At 47.8% G+C, this 17,000-nt stretch overlaps 1 protein-coding gene across 2 annotated transcripts in view; it reads right to left on the minus strand.

Annotated features, from left to right (window-relative positions):
- SHISA6 (shisa family member 6) overlaps nucleotides 1-17,000 on the minus strand; it is a 401,279-nt gene that overhangs the window by 369,090 nt on the left and 15,189 nt on the right. For both annotated transcript variants that reach the window (XM_075072095.1, XM_075072094.1), the window contains exon 2: nucleotides 16,620-16,780. In XM_075072095.1, coding sequence (XP_074928196.1) covers nucleotides 16,620-16,780 — 161 coding nt within the window. The remainder of the gene's footprint in view (nucleotides 1-16,619; nucleotides 16,781-17,000) is intronic.

Here is a 17,000-nt window from a genome sequence, read left to right on the forward strand (position 1 = left end):
TTTATATACTTCTGTCATATCCCTCCTTAGTCTCCTCCTTTCCAAGCTGAAGAGTCCTAGCCTCTTTAATCTTTCCTCATATGGGACCCTCTCCAAACCCCTAATCATTTTAGCTGCCCTTTTCTGAACCTTTTCTAGTGCCAGTATATCTTTTTTGAAGTGAGGAGACCACATCTATACACAGTATTCGAGATGTGGGCTTACCAACTTCTGGGGTGCTCAGATCTCCAGATTTGGTTGGGCTCATTGCAGAGTTCAGGGCCAACACCATGTCTGTGGATCAACCAAAACTCAGGGGACTTGCTTCCAGCTGATCTCTTCTGTCCCTGCTCTCACCCATGCTGACTGCTGAGAGTGATCCTAGGACTAGGTCAGGCTGCTCCAGCTGAGCTGCATCAGGCACTGGAAACTGGCTTCAACACCTTGTCTTTAACTCAGCAGAAGCTCCAAGCCCACCCCCTACCCCAGGACAAGGAGGCTTTGGAGGAGAAAAGACCCTGGAAGCAGGGGGCAAACTCAGGGGGCAGGAGATAAGGGGCAGAATCCTGCAATGTATCTGCAGAGCCCAGGAAGCTCCTGATGGTGCCCATTTCCCCTGGGCATGCTCCCCTCCCCAAGCCAACAGAGCCAGTGCGGGCAGTGGTGTCTGAGATGGCACCATTTAAATTCCCTTCACTGAGCTCCATGTACCTTTGTAGGGGCTGATTGTGCCTTCTAGCTCCAGCCCTGCAGTGGGACCAGCAGGGACCTCTAACAGGGATTCACAGTCAGCAGGCACAAGGCCTCCTGGAGCTCCACACTGCTAGTCCCTGGTGGGGAGATCACACCCCTGCTCCATGTCTGATTGGTGCACTGCAGCGAGGGCCCTAGCCCCATTTCTCCTGCCCCAGTGGAGTGCCTGGGAGAGTGCAGTCACTGCACATAACAGACTGTGAGAACACAGCCTACCCAGTGATCGGGCAGGTGCCCAGGAGGAGGAGGAGGGACCTAGAGCAGCTGGATGCAGCCCCACTCTGTGAGAGGAGGGGAGTCGCTGGGAGGAGACCAAACTGCCAAGGCCCTGTCTGTGCTGTGCAAGCAGTGCTGTTCCCTGGGAACTCTCTGGAAAAGCAGCACTTGTCCGAGTGTCCCCAGCTCACAACCCTTGCTCTCTGGTTGTCCTATGCCATGCTGGATGGGGCTGCATGGCAGTGGGGAAGCTGCCTGGTACAGCAATTACATTCCTATTTGTAAAGCAACTGGGGAGCCTGGGACATGAAAGACCCCACAATCAGGTAGCGCCTCACTGGCCTTGGCTGCTGCTGGTGGCGGAAGCTGCCAGGAGTCTCGGAGAGACTGGCTGTATGCCAACATGGCTTGCCTGGGGCTGCACGGGGCAGTCACAGTGCTGTGCCCAGTCAGGAGGTGGGGCCTTGCCCACCAATTCCACCTGCCCAGAGGGAGCCAATGAATTGGAATAAAAGTCAATGAGGAAACAATCCCACTTCAGCATCTGCCCTTCCTGAAATGACTTCTGGGCCTGTGCAAAATTTATGGTCTCCTGGGTAAATGGTCAGCGTTTGGTACTCACAGAATTTCCCACAAGAGCCCCTGAGATGTTAGAATTAGGGAATCTGTTCTGTTCTCAGTTACACCCCATGCAACCCCACTGGCTTCCCCAGAGGTGACTGAGAACAGAATTCAACTGTCCGGGTGTCAGAAGAGAGCTCATTGCTGCAGATGCTATAGACAGAGCCCTCTAACAGGACAAGCCACATCCACAGATACACAGGCAGAGGCTGCTTTGGGCCTGCTGACATTAAGTCCTGGCATTGTTGAAAATAAAGGTGATGACTGGAGAACAGGCAAAGCTGTGAGCAGGAGCGTTTAGTGGAAATAACACTGCCAGGGAACAGGAGGTGTGACACTGCACGGGGAGGTGTGACACTGCAGAGGATCATTTTCTCCTCAGTCTCAAAGCCCAAGTGACCCCAGCAGACAAATACTAGGAGTGTGTTTGAGAAAAAGTGTCTCTTACAAAGCAGGAAGGGCAATCTAGGACATGCCTCAAGCCCAGCAGCAATGCACTGGGCTAGCCTGCCTTGCCTTTCCAGGGAAAAGGCTCTCTCCCAGGTTTGGGTGGAGAGAGCCCGATCTCCCTGAACAGTTCTATTCACAAAGGAAGCAGGGACGAAGCCATACAACAGAAATCATTCAGCGCTGAAGGGAGGAGTGGGAGATAAGAAACTGCAGCAGATGCCATGCCCTCCAGTGCTCAGACAGGGGAACCGAGAGCTGCACAGCATTCACAGAGTCTGAAATCCACCCTCGCAATGTGATATGTATTTGTAATATTAGAACTGGCAGTCCCACGCTCTCTCTTCCCCCACCGTGGGATCCAAGCACTATGCCGGAGCTGAGAACTAAACTGCTTTCTTCATTCACAAGGAGGAGTGATTGCAAACTCTCTCCAAGCATCTGTCTCTATGTTAATTGCCCTCAGAGGAATCTCGCCACCTTAGAGATGCCCCGTGGCCACCTGCACCAGGAGAAAGCAGCTAAGTAGAACATTATGCAATGGATGGATAGGTGAGTCATTACAATTTCCTGATTGCCAAGGGAGGGTCATAGGATGTTGACAACGTTGTTCCACACCAAAGGCTACTAGGCCCCGAAAGGACAAAGGTTAGGCCAGCTGATGTGCTGGGACAGCCCCTTGATGTAAGCTTTTGAGGGCAGGGCCTCTGACACACTTGAAGTCACTTCCCACATTGCTCTGATGTAGTCCATAGCCTGTATAGTAATTCTCAAACCCTTCAGCCAAGGGCTAACTGCAGCTCCTGACAATTTACCTTCTACCACCAGCTATTCCCCTGTCTCTAAATCAGGAGAATAGCAACCATTATTCACAAGCCTCTCTTATCTATCAGAGCTCTGTGATAGATAAGCACAGATACAACTATGTTAGGTGAGTGGAGTCCCATAGTATCATTAATTCATCGTCTCCTAGGACTTCTCTCAATAATACCACAAGAGCCTAGTGATAAAAAAAGCAAAGAAAGAAAAGTCAGAACTCTCAGAGTCCCTGGTCCACTTGAGGCTCATCAGAGCCAATCAACCCTACATCTAAGAAGCTACCCACAACCGTCAAAGCTTCCTTATGTGCCAATCCAGGAAAGGAAATGATTCTTCTGGGACTGTATACATAAGAATGGATAGAATGTGTTCTATTTGCGCACACTGTGTGGCTTTGAAAGTAGGCAGCTCTTAGGTGAAGTAATTTGTTATAGCTTCTGAAGTAGAAAACACAGCAAAATTGGAAACTTGAAAGCCTCCAAGGTGCCTTGATGCCCAGCCCCACAGATTAACTCACGTGGGATGGGATGGATAAATTCACCTGAGAATACATTCACAGCAAATGGATGCAAGGACACCCTGCAAGGCCATCATATTCATACTCTTGTATATTGATCACCCTGTAACCAGTTTTCCCTCCTAGCAGTAATGCCCATATGATTGTGAAAGGGGCACCCCCAATTCCCAGGCATCCCCTTGTAACTGTGGCTCTGCTGTGGCCTGCTTCAGTTTTCCCCTCAATGATGCAACAATGAGGTCACTTTAACAGCTCAATCAAGAAGCCGAACTCACTTTAACTGCGGTGTATCTCCGTTTACTGAAGCGTTCCAACAGGAGCACATGCACAATAGTTTCAAGGCTCTTACTTCAAAGCCCTGACAAAATTTAAAAGTCTCAAAACAAAAGTCTCTGGATTTTAGCAGCAGCTCCTTCCTCTGCAAGGCATCAGGCCTCCCTGCAGCCTTTCCCCAGATAATTCAGGGCCTCTCTGCCTGGAGAGCTCTATAATCCCACTCACTGACCTTGCAGGTAGCAGCTGCCTGCTGCTCTTTTATAAGGCATCAGCCTCTCTGCAGGTAGCTAATAAAGTCCCATACCTTTTCTGAGATGTGGCAGGCAGGCTAATTAGTTGGGGCTGACCAGCTCCAGGCAGGGCAGGCTGCACCTTTTCAATGAACATCAGCCCTCTGCTCATAATGAACTTTAAAAATGTGAAGGAAATGAAGCTGGACCCAGTCCGTGCAGAAGGGATTTACTCAGGTCTGTATCCTGAGAGGCAATGGCACAATCCCGAGAGCTTGCCTCGAGGAGCCAGGAGGTGGAGCAGTACTGTGGGGACAGAAAAGGAAGATGGTTGCCATGGGGCAGAAGCTGCAGTGGTATTGCAGGGTGGGTGGGTTTGCTGGGCTGTGTGGCAGAGGGAATGCCTGGTAGAAAGTCCCAGGGCTGAGAAATAATATTTTGCTTGTCATGTCTGTGTGATTGTTCCCATGCTGAGTGTGGAGGCTTCATTCTGTCAGAACAGTGAGGGAGGCCTTTTCCAACACCCCCATAGGAGTATTTTAGACAGAGATGGCTATCGGCAGAGGCATTTTAAGACCAAGAGATATGGTGCTAGCACAGTTCATGGTGGGGGCTGACAGAGCAGTAACAGACTTTGTGACAAGGCTAAAAACATCCATCCACACAGCCAGAATGAGATGTTGCTGCCAATTCCCCATCATTCTGTTTGAGACAGCATGGCGTGTGATGGGACTAGCAGTCACGGAATGGGGGACAAATCACCACACAGAGGATTCTTAGTAAGATTTATTTTTTCATAGTATCAGAAGCAATTTGCCTTTTATTTTTCAAAGGCCAATTTAACTGTAGTCAATAGAGGTTACAAACTGTCTTTAATAACCTTTTTGAAGTGTTGTTTTCTGTAAATTGCTCTGATTAATGGAAGAAAACCTTGGGATTTGCCTTTCACTTAAAGACCTCAACTTGCTCTAACAATCAATGATTAAACTCACAGAACCTTCGCAAGGTAGATAGGGAAATGTTCACCCAGCACTGAAAAGCATTCTTGTTCAATGCCACACAACAAAGTGTCAGGAAGAACTGCAATTGGTTGGCAAATGGGATGTTTCCTTGGAAAATCTTAACTTTTTGGTGAAAAATTGAAAACTGAAGTATTTTGATTTTGAAATACTGCTCCAGTGCCTCATGGGAGTTGTAGTTTGGGTGTCTCAGGCTCTTATTCTCGTCTATAGGCTGGACTTCCTGATCAGACCACATCTCCCATGATGCACCCTAGTTTCTGGATCTCCTTTTCTCCAGAGCCTACCTGTTTCCTGTTTAGCCCAGATTTCCAGGGCTCTCCACTGTTCTCAGGGGCAGGGGATTCACTGTTTCCAGAGGAAGGCGCTGGGTGCTGGCCATTTTGGAAAATCCAGCCACTCGGGTCAGGGGTCTAAATAGGAGCTGAGCACTTGGCCCAGGAGGTGACTGCTTCCCCGTGGTGGACGTTTATCTCTCCATTTTATCTTATCCCCACTTTCCCTTACCTCCTTGCTGCACAATTCACTAAAGCTGGTTAGAAGTGTCTAAGAGAAGCGTTTTCTGTTAGAAAATGTTGATTCGATTGAATTGAAAGAACCATTCTGCCCTTTCCCTACCCCCAGGGCTTAACACAGATTCACCCTGTCCTGCCCTTACTCCCAGGGCTTTATATGGACCAAGTGCTCCCTGCCCCCACCCCCAGAGCTTAACACAGATCCACCCTGCCCTGCCCCGAACCCCAGGGCTTTATGCAGACCCGCTCTGCACTGTAGTAACAGACAGGCCCAAGGCCACCCAGTTGAATGGTTATTGAATTGGCCAGCCAATGCTGGCACCTGGCTGTGCGACCCTCCTGCAGACACACAGGCAAGGCATTGTTTAGCAGGGATATTCTCGGACCCAGCTGGGTGAAGCTAGGGCCTGGCGTCATTCGTAGAGAGGGAACTGCTAGCTGAGGAGCATGACTCCCGCATGTGGGAACTGTGCATTTCCAGGGAAGGGATGGGAACACATCATGGGACTGACCAAACCAGCCTGCATCCAACTGCTCACAACCAACTGCTGAACAGCTCCTGCCAAGAGTGGGCCTTTGCCATGACACGAGAGGGGAATTCTGGAAAGCTAATAGCTGTGAGGAAGTGACTACAGCACCACAGTCACGTGTCAGGAGCCAGGATCCTGAAAACCATGAGACTGGCTTCAAAATCATGAGGGTTTCTAAATACTAGACAGCGTTTCCATTTGCTTTCTGGTGCTTGACCCATTAGGGTGCACTCAGGTCAAGTTTTAAGCCTTTTTTCACAAGCTTGAGGGCTAGAAATTCCTCTTTTTTATTATATGAAAGCTGAGATTCTCTCACGATCACCAGATTCCAGGAGCTTGACAAAACCCTCCAAATATTGTGTGAGCTGCAATAAAATCGGAGAGTTGGCGACACTGGCTGTCTTTGTGTAGACAATGCGCATACAGAGAAAGAGGGTAAAGCGCTAGCACAAGTGATGCAGTAGAGATGGTGTGTGCTGCTCTGGTGTGAAGAATCACAGGCCCAGAACACCAAGCACTCTGGGCAAGTCTGCACAGCAAAATTAAGTCACCTTAAGTTACATAAACATAGAGCCCATGCAGTGATTGAATCGATTTTTCATGTCCACACTACGCTTCTTCTGTCGGTGATGCACATCCTCACCATGCACTGACAGACTGGAGCCCTACTGCTGGGGCTGACAGCTCAGAGAGTCTACATGGACACTGCATCGACCTAACTACGCAACTTAAGCACTACACTTCTCACAGAGGTGAAGTTATTAGGTCAGTGTACAGGGCAACTTACACTGGCGGGAGCAACATGTTAGTGTAGAATGATGCTTACAGAATTAGGTCAACCTAACTCCATAGCGTGGACCAGGCCTCAGTAACGACAGGAAGAACTAGTTGCTCTGCCTCTCCCACGGAGAAGGGATGGCTTTCTTTTGACATGATTATCAGAGAGGGCGGTGGGGCTCCAAGGCATGACACATATTGGCCATGTGGCTGGGGAGAATTGGGCAGAATGGACCCCCTTCTCACAAGCCCGCTAGGTCCCAGGGTGCCGTCCCCCTGCCCATTAGCCCCTCAGTCCCAGGGTGATCTCCCTCTGCCTGCCAGCCTCCCCCAGTCCTGGGGTGACCTCCCTTTCCCATCAGTTTCCCAAGCTGAGGGTGACCTCCCTGTCCACCAGCCTCTGAGTCCAAGGGAGGTCACCAAGATCCTCCTGCCCCCAAAGTCTTTGAGCCTCAGGTGACCTACGACCCCTCCCCTCACTGCACCTTGGGGTGATCTACTGCCCACTAGTTCCTTGAACATTGGGATAACAGGCTGTCTCAGGCTGACTGCACCTTCCAAGGCATTGAGTGCTGGCGGGACCTGCTGCTAATTTTAACAGAGGACCCCAGCATTTCCTGGGGGAGGGAATTCCTTCCTTCACTGCCCTGTCTTTGCCTCTCACACCCAGGGGTACTGAACTCCAGCCTTTGCTCCTACCACGCTTCATCCAATGGTGTCACTAAGAGATCCTCTAGGTTAGAGCTGGGTCACCCCATACTCCAGTGTTTTACTTGTGCCTTCTGCCCCTCGATCTCGGGAGATGGGCTAGGAGATGGGACAGAGCCCTGCTGCTTCATGCAGGAGAGAGAGACAATCTGACCTTTTGCTCAAATCTTTTCAGGTTCAAATCCCATGCAGGTAACTGCTCCACTCCCCGTTCCATCACTGTTTCCTGGTCCCAACAAGTAGCAGATGTAGTGAAACATAAGGAGAAAACACTCCCCATGGCATTGGGAAACACAGGAAGCCGCAGAGGCTCCCAGCCCAGATCTGGAGATGCAGAGATCTAAATTGTTGGGATAAGGACCCAGACTCTTAGGGTGACCCCTCTGACTGTGCAGAAAGATGGAGCTCTGTGCCCCCTCCTCACTCCACACACTTACTGGGAGTTTGGTGAGTTTTCTTCCTTCTACTCACCCCTCCAACGTGCCCATTTTCTCTTACTCCTGGCCTGGTTCAGACAGGAGGGCACACACATACGTGCCTCCTGTGGCGTAAGGCCAGATACCCTTGTGCAGTGGGCAAGAAGCAATGTGACCCAGGTCTGTGGAGGAACAAAATGTGTGGGACACATACACCCCTCCATTGCAGTGCTCCTGGGACACTCACACAAAACTGAGCACCCACCAGGTTGTCAGGTGCACCTTTCCACCACAACCAGCTCTCTCCTATATGGGCTCCTGCTGCCAGGAATGCTTGGTTCAATTCATTTCCCAAGTTCTCCTCATGGTTTGTTCTGTTGTCTGGAGCAAGTCAAGCCTCACTGTGATGCTCTGTTTCAAAGTAAATCTATATTCTTCAGCCACTCGCCCTCTCACTACTTTTATTAGTCTCTCTTTTTCAAACAGATATTGTTGCCATAGTAACTCACCATTTCTAGCTCTCCTTGCTCCTGATAAGAGCTGCAGAGCCTGGCCTTGTGGCTTGAGGACTGCCCTCTGTGGAGGGAATGCTAAATTCCTTCACAGTCTCTTCACCAGTGGCATGATCATTCATCCCTTAGCTTCATCCTTTACACTGGGTCCATGGCTCATTAGTGTATTCAGAGCCACACTTATTACTACAAAAGTGCCACTTTTCTGGAGCAGTCAAACAGTTTTGAATTCTTTCACATATTATCCATTTTATTTTATGAAATGCTTGCCTCACCCCTAGGTGAGGTTCCACCTTGCAACCCAGGCACAGGGCTGTGCCAGAGCACTCTCATTGCCTGACAGGTAACTTTGGGAATCTGTGGTCATTTGTCATACCTTCCTACATAGTGTCACTGGAGAACATATCCTTAGCAGGGAGCTTTTGCCATCTGGTGGGTCATCTCAGGGGCTTGAAGTCAAAATACAGATTTGTGATTTTTTTTTTCCAAAAAATGTTAAGTTTTTAAAATTGTGAATTTTAGGCTTTTTCCCACTTTTCTTTTTCCTGCCTCACTTTCTGCCACTGAGTGCAACAAAATGAGTAATAGCCAGGATTTTATCCCCCCTCCCTCTTTTTTTCTATTACAGAGTAGCAAAGGGAAAATGCAACCCAAACGCTGCTGCTCTGTGACTTTCCAGGCTTCTCCAACTGTGGAAAAATGACATGGCAGCAGTTACAGAATTCCATCTTTCCTTTTGCTGTTCTGTCACCTTTCCAAGTTGAAGAAATTTTGAAAATTTCCAGAGTGGGAAAAGGAAAAACGGGAAAGCGAAAAACAACCAAACCCCAAAACCCAACCAAACCTCTCAACACCACTGATTATGTTGCATTCTCTGGTAAGAAGGAATAAAGGGGGCGGGGGGGGTGGGGGGAAGGACAGAGAAGCGGTAAAACCCCCCAAATTTAAAATTTTGAAATGCTCCGTTCCAATGAAAACCAGGAATTTTTTTGGAATAAAACAGAAGGTTATCATGGAAGTGTGCAATCAGAAAAAAAAAAGTTTGTTTCTGGCAAAAAATAAAAAAGTTTTGAATGAAAACTGTTGACCAGCTGTTCTTCCATGTTGTTTTCATGGTTTTAGCACCTACAGCCATGGCCATTTCCACAAATACCCCTATGATAACACCAAAAGCTCTGAGATTTTGATGAAGGTGGCAAAGGCCCAAGTCTCAGGCCTTGTCTACACTAGAAAGGGTTTTTGTACAAGCAGAGCTGTACTGGCAAACCACACTAGTGTAGACATGAGTACTGTAAAAGACATGAGTAGCATAAACATGAGTGTTTACTGGTACAGCTTATACCAGTTCCCTGAATGAAATAACCTACACCAGGAAAATGACTTTTTTTCCTGTACAACTGCAACTACACTACAGATTTTGCTGGCACAGCTATGCTGGTTAAGGGGCCTGTGATATTTCCACACTCCTAACTGACACAGCTATGCTTGCAAAGCTTTTAAGCGCAGAGCAGGCTAGCCCCAAGAGCAGAAGCCTGAGGCTAGGAAAGGGAAAAGTAAAGAGAAATGAAATCATTTAAGTCTTTTTTTAAAAGTCCAACTGAAATAATGGAATTCCAGTGATGCAAGATAACCTCATTATTCATTCATGCACCTTTCTGGTCCATCCCTAGCTGTGTATTTTCTGTTTGGATGGCACTCTCCTTGGGGAAGAGACCTTGCCTTCCTGTACTGCTACAGCTTTAGTGATGAAATAGCAGGCAGGTTTATGCTGATGATAAAAGAGGAGGAGGCATTGTCATCTGGGTATTTGGTGGTCTGTGTGCAACAAGTTTGTGGTCTGAGTCCAATATCTACAGCACAGAACCGATCTCCATAGTTGGTACTTAACGTCGCCCCACCAGGCAATCTGAATGGAAAACAATGATGGCCTAGTGGTTATGGCACGAGATTGGAACTTCGGAGAGAATAAGAACCTTCAATATATAGGCCAATAATTCCCACCCAGGGCAGCTCTCAACTGGGCGGATCTGGCTGCTTTCTGCTCTTTGCTGCTCAGGAAATACAAAGAGGCTGAAATGCAAACCAGATCCTGGCACGGAGAATCTGCCAAAGCTGTGGAAACTCTTCAGTGGGAATTTGGGGCTTTCCTGAGGAGGGCTAGGGGGCAGGCTGCAAGGGACACTTGGGGCTTGGAGCAAGAGAGCTGTGACTGGAGGAATGTAAAGCAGCGTGGAGTGACTTTGAACAGAATCAGCCTTGTTCAGATCCCCCAGGTGTCAAGGCAAACTGGGTTTATTTCTTTCCATTTCAAATGAATGAAAATTGAGACACTAATAAAGTGAAGTGATAAGAAATGTTGTGTTACTGGAGCTCCCTGGGGGTTTTCCATACCACGGCCCTGATTCTCGAGTCATCACTTACCTTAAGCATAGTGGCTGTAAAGTGCTAGCACTTGGACTGTGTATTGTTTTCTATTCACCTTGAACACAATGATGACACAAACCACAAAGCAGCAGAGAATCAGCCCCACGTCTCAGATGCACATTTCTGGATTGATCCTTGGAAACTTCATTAGAAAAAAGTCACAGGGTGCATTACCAGCTCCAGATTGTGGGGAGAAGCCAGAGTTGATTTGTACAAGCTAGGGAAGGAAATCAGAGGCAGGGACCCAGCTGGAGAGTTGGGAGACAGAGCAGAGGAGAGCGGGAGAAGGGGAAGAGGGAAGAAGACAATCTCCAAAGTTTGGATGAGATCAGAGAACCTCCAAAGAAGCATTCAGACTTTGAGGGGTTCTCTGCCCTGCTCACCATTACCCCTTCCTATACAGTCAGTGTGCACTCCCATCTGCCATCCCACACACAGCTAGGATTCAATGGCAATTATTGCCTCATCTGTGGAATGATTGCAATGGCAAGTGTCCTGTGCTGCTCTGCCTGGGTTTGGCTAGACACGTTAGTTACAATTTCTGGAAGGATGGAGCGTGTCTCTAGCACTCCTTCGCATGCAGACCAAGCTCAGAATATGCCCTTAGGTGGAAGGAGCTGCTGAAAACAGCACTTTGAATGTGTGTGTCTCTGGAATAGCCTGATTCAGATGGATTATTAAAAGCCTTTCCCAGATATACCAGGCTAATCAGAGCTTTGACCTGTGTTGTTTGCTGCATTCAAAGTGGTAATCCCATCAATAGGTTGCTCTTCAGACATGCAGGTGCCAAAAGGCCTAATGTGGAGGCTGGCACAGGAGATTTTTATTACTACAGAATGGTCTCTGGCTAGATGAACCAGCACCTCCTGTTCCAGAGGTTGAGCTCCCGACTTGTGTGCCGGGACTGGGTTCAAACCACGTTCACTGGTTTTGTTTTATGAGAACAAATGGTATGTTCAATTGGAGCCCACAGGATGTAAAGCTCTGACTCCCTGGGCCACATTCTCTTCTCCCGCCAAGCTCCATCCAGTACAGGTCTGGACGCTGGGAGACAAATGTGGCTTTGCCTCACTTTCATGCCTGCCTGATCGTGAGGCCAGTAAGAGGACTGTTTGGTGCCTTGAAACAGTTACACCCAGGCCGTGTCCCCACGTGCTAGCAGTCAGCGTGGAACCTCCCTGGGCATTCTCCCTACACAGGGGGAACTCCCAGGGCTGGAGTGGTGTAAGGCAGGCAGAGAGGGCCCCCTAGCACATACGGATTGTCCTCTTATATGAATATTACACAAATGTAACTCCAGGGGGCCTGAGTCTTCACTCCCTTACAGCACTGCAGTCAGTGGGAAATGCTCGTGTATAAAGAAACCTCAGAAGGGGCCAGGATATGGCCCACAAAGAAAAGACTGTGCAAATTGGCACAGGTCATTAATCTCAGGATCTACACTCATTTACACCAGCTGAGCATCTGGCCCCCTGACATTACAGGAGCTACGTTGATTTACACTGGCTGCGGATCAGGCCCCCTGACCTTGCAGGAGCTATGCTGATTTACACCAGTCGCAGCTCTGGCCCAAGGTACTTTTTGGAATTTTATTTTGGGGGTGGTTGTGTGGGTTTGGTTTTGGAAGTGAGCATCCGACTGCAGTGACACCGTCCCCCACCCATGGGAGGCCTGTGCTGGTCCTCTCCTCAGGAGGAGCTCTGTTCAGAAAGCTCCTGGCTGGCAGTATCTTGGCAGTTCTAGCCTAGCTTGTGGTTCAGTCACTCACTGTTTGGGAAGGTAACCTGCCAAGCCAACCAATTCTCTCCATCCTGCCCTCTGCGGTGTCTCCACTGGTGAAGGTGAGTTGAGAATCTGGGCCTCATTTTCTCCACTAGTTCTCCTGAGCATCAACACCATTGTCACAGGAGCTTCCATAGTCTCTTCCCCTACCCAATTCTCTGATATTGCTTCTAACTTGTCACTAGTGTCTAGCTCCATACAATGTAGGGCATCTCCTATGGAGCCTGGAGATGCTCTCATCATGTGCTGCTCATACACTATATACTTCAAACACCTGGTGACCCAGCAGATTTCCCGCTGTTCACTCATTCTTCCTTATTCACATCCATGACTCTCAGCTACAAAGGCCCAATGTATACCATTGACTGTTAAACAGGTGTCAGAATACAGGCAAGAAACAAAGACCATGGCTGAGGAGAAAGGAGTTGACAATTACACAGGATTGTCTGTCTAACATGTCTCCAGGTGCCACAGTGATGGATGCGTTAGGAATGCCGGATTAGATAGATGTTCTGTACGTCAGACTCATCGGGTGTTACCTGTTGTGTATAACAGCACACAGTGAAAGAAGAGGAGGTCTGGGTGGGAGGAAGGGAGGAACATTTCTGGCTGCAGTGAGTGCTGTAGCTCTTACTGATTAGATGGTGCACAGCTGGAGAGGTGTGCTCCTGCCCAACCAATCTCAGGCCCAGCTTTCATCTCTTGGCAGCACGGCTCCTAACATCACCAAAATGGCAATGGTGGGTTACAGCATGCGAAACAGAAACCACAGCTGCAGGGGAAGGGCATGAGCCACTTCTCTGCCAATCCAATCTGCAACGAACTCGACAGCAGGATGAGGGAAAGGGAAGTAGCAACATTGTCAGCTCTTTTGCTGCTCACCAACCGCTAGGCTATAGAGATGTCCTTTACACACTCATGGCCCCAGGCCTGTCGAGAATTCAGAAGGGAAAATAAATCCTGGCTCTGGCAAGATAGCCTGGGTTCACCGTTTCTAGAGAGTATGGCAGAAGCAATGCTGCACAGTGAGGTTTAGTTGAGAATTAAAGGCTTCCTTCCTTACGAAAAGGACATTTTTTTTTTCTCCCTGGGCCACCTTTCCTCCAAGGATTACATCAGGCTTGGGCCCAGTGTACCTCAAAGGCCAAAAGAAAAAAGAAACGAAAGGTGGGAGGGGAACCCTTCAGTTGGAAGCCTGGTGCCACCCCCTTAGATCCAAGGCCCTCACCTTTCCCATTGGGATGGTAGGTACCATGTGGCTTCTGTTTGCTCTCAGTGGCTTGCCCAACATAGAGATGGCAATAGTTCCCATCAGCCATTGCAACGATATCCTCAGCAAGCTTTATCTGAACAGCATTTCTTTACTGTCAGTTCCACCACTTCCTTGAGGGGTTTGTGGGCATTCTCCATATCCCATCCCACCATTGTCAAGGCCTCTTTCAGCCCCATCTGTGTAGCTGTAGATTTTCTCAGCAAGCTCTTTTCTAGTGGTTTTTGCTAAAACAAAACAGAATCTGAATGAACAGTCACCCTCTTCCCTTCCTTTGCACCAATTTCTGTTCCCTGGTTCCCTCCCTGCCCCACTTCTCCTGCAAGAATCGCATTAGACCTAGCACTGCATGCAGACTGGAGTCCCTTGTTTCTCTTTCTGATTCTTTGTTGGCCTGGCACTTCTTACCAAACAAGTTCCCAGCCAAATTATACTCCTTCTGGGAACATTTAGTTCACTAGCCTGAAAGGAAGGCAATAGACCACCCTGCCTAGCCCAAAAGAAGCTCAAGCCAACTGAAGACCCTCTGTACAAAACCAGAGCACCATGTCCTCTTTAATTCTTGTGGTTGTATCACCCCAACAGAGTTACAAAGCCCTTTAAGTGCCAGAGCCCTGGTGACTCAAGCACACCTTGCCTCCTATAGACAATTGACTGCACAGTCCCATTCTCTACCTTGACTCGTTATTACCAGGTTTATTTCACAGGTAAGATTTCACTGGCTAGCTCTGCAGGATTCTTTGGTCTCTGATCAATTAAACAGGGGAGAGAAAAAAAGTCCTTTCTCATGGGACCTCTTGGGCCCTTTGATCTTAGCAACGAGTGGGAACTCTAGAGCTCATGGTCAACTGATCCAGTCTTCTCAGGATCATGATGTTGTGAATGGCATCTCTCTAACAGTCACCACAACACAGCCATGGAAACCTAATAATTGATTCATGGATGCTACCGCCAGAAGGGACAATTATGATAATCTGATCTGGCCTCCTGCATAACATAGGCCATAGAATTTCACCCAGTGATTCCTGTATATAGCCCCCACATTTTAGTTGAACTAGAGTGTATCTTTTAGAAAGACATCCCAATCTTTATTTAAATAATTCATATAATGGGGAATTCACCACATGCTTTGGAAAATTGTGCCAATGGTTAATAATCCTTAAAATTTTGAACCTTATTTGAATTTGTCAAGTTCAACTTCTAGGCACTGGATCTTCCAGTTTAAAGAGTCCTCTACTACCAGAAATCTTCTTCCCATATATAAAATAAGCAGCAACAACAACAAACAACAACTCAACAGTACATATAGGGAAAATACGAAAGAGAGAAACTGGCAACAAAATGGAAACAGCAATGCGGGATGCCTGTGAAGTTCTTGCAACTATTTCTGTTTAAAAAAGTGACACAACTGCAGAAGTACAGATTTTTGCCAGGTGCATTTGAAGCCAAAGGAATACAGAGTAAAGTGAATTTATTCTCCAGGTGGCTGTCTTCCCAAATGTCAGTCAAATGCAATGGGGTTACACTCTAGGTCTGCCTTACTTTGGGCTATATTCAAGTCTGGGCCACCCAGGGTTCATTGATGAAGCTCTTACCAGTATTATCACCAGTGGGGCAACATTGTATCCACAAGTTTCAATCAGTTAGGGTTGTACTGTATGCGAATACCATGTGAAGACTGTATGGTCTTTTTATGACAGTGATGCGACTCCCATCCAGCTTTCCTAGTGGTCTTCTTCACATAGCACAAGGAGCATCAAGGTAGATTAAAAGAAAGTCCTTAGATCACTGAAACCAACACTTAATACAATCAACAGCAGTATGGGCCCAATCTTGCACACTACTGAGCACCCTTGGCTCCTATTGGCTTCCATGTGAAGGTCCCAGAAGGAACCATTATGATCATCTGATCTGATCTCTTGTATAACAGGCCAGAGAATGTCACCCAGTAACTCCTGCATCAAACTTAACAACTCCTGATTGAATGAGAGCGTATCTTGTGGGAAGACATCCAAACTCAATTTAAAGGCTTTAAGTGATGGAGAATCCTCCACATCTCACTTCACAACAGGTGATTAGCAGCCATGATGATATTTAAAATATCTTCATTTTGATTATCTGCAGGTAATGAAATGACTTACCAATCCCTCACTTTTACACAGTGCTTTTTATCCTGTGACCCTAGAGCACTCTACTGACAGGGAAGTGGAAGCGACTTGATCAAACACACTTGCAGTCCCAGCACAGAACCCAGATCTCTGGAGTGCTAGTCCAGTGCTCTACTCTCTAGGCAACACTACCCCCACTCCCCTGGGATCTCAGTCATGTGCCTGTATGCTCCTTCCTAATATGAAAATCTGCGTCACAGCCACACTTTCCATATGCAGCTTTTCTCTGACTGACTAAAGTATCCCAACTTGTGTGGATTCCTTCCTTTCCAGCTGCAGTATTCATGGAGTCTGGGCAATATTTCTGTGTGTGTTGGGTTGCGGACCAGGGGACAATTGTAAATTCTCAGCAAACCTCTCATGTACTTGTTGCTGATTCTGACATTTCTAAAATACCTGCATAGCATGACAAACTAATTTAGCAAATGCAACTGGATGACTTACAGAACCATCACAACTGCTTCTTGTGATACAGTTCTGATCTGATTGCCTCTTAGAGATAGTTTTTACACAGCACGTTCGATGCTGTTGCCAATAAGTGGAACAGTGTAATGTACTTTACCGCTTCTTTTCTGCTGATATTCAACATGGCATTGGAGCAATGGTCTGGGTAGGAACCAAGTGGAACAGTGACACTTACCTGGGTTGCTTTTAGAGGTGCGCACAGGGGTGTAGTGGTTTTTGGAGGATGTTCGGACAGGCGTGTTTTCTTTGGGAGGGGTATCTATGGCCGAGATAGTCTCTCTTTCACAGTGTGCTATTGGGATTGGCCCCTGCTGCCTTAGGATGTCTGCCAGAGCCCTGGAACGCAGAAAGAGGACACAACATGTTCATAAAGCAGCAAGACTGACATTCAAAGGTTTCACTTGTCCATCTACAGTCTCTGTTTGAACCCTCTGGTGCTTTGATTTGTAAAGGAAAAACACAAAGGCAACAAAAAATCTTGTGGCTTAAGAGCTACATGTCTTTTAATGGGTCCGTTACTGGACAAAGCTCCATTTGTTCACAGGAGAGTTTGGCT

The sequence above is a fragment of the Chelonoidis abingdonii genome, chromosome 13 (genome assembly GCF_003597395.2).
Source record: "Chelonoidis abingdonii isolate Lonesome George chromosome 13, CheloAbing_2.0, whole genome shotgun sequence".
Lineage (NCBI taxonomy): Eukaryota > Metazoa > Chordata > Testudines > Testudinidae > Chelonoidis > Chelonoidis abingdonii.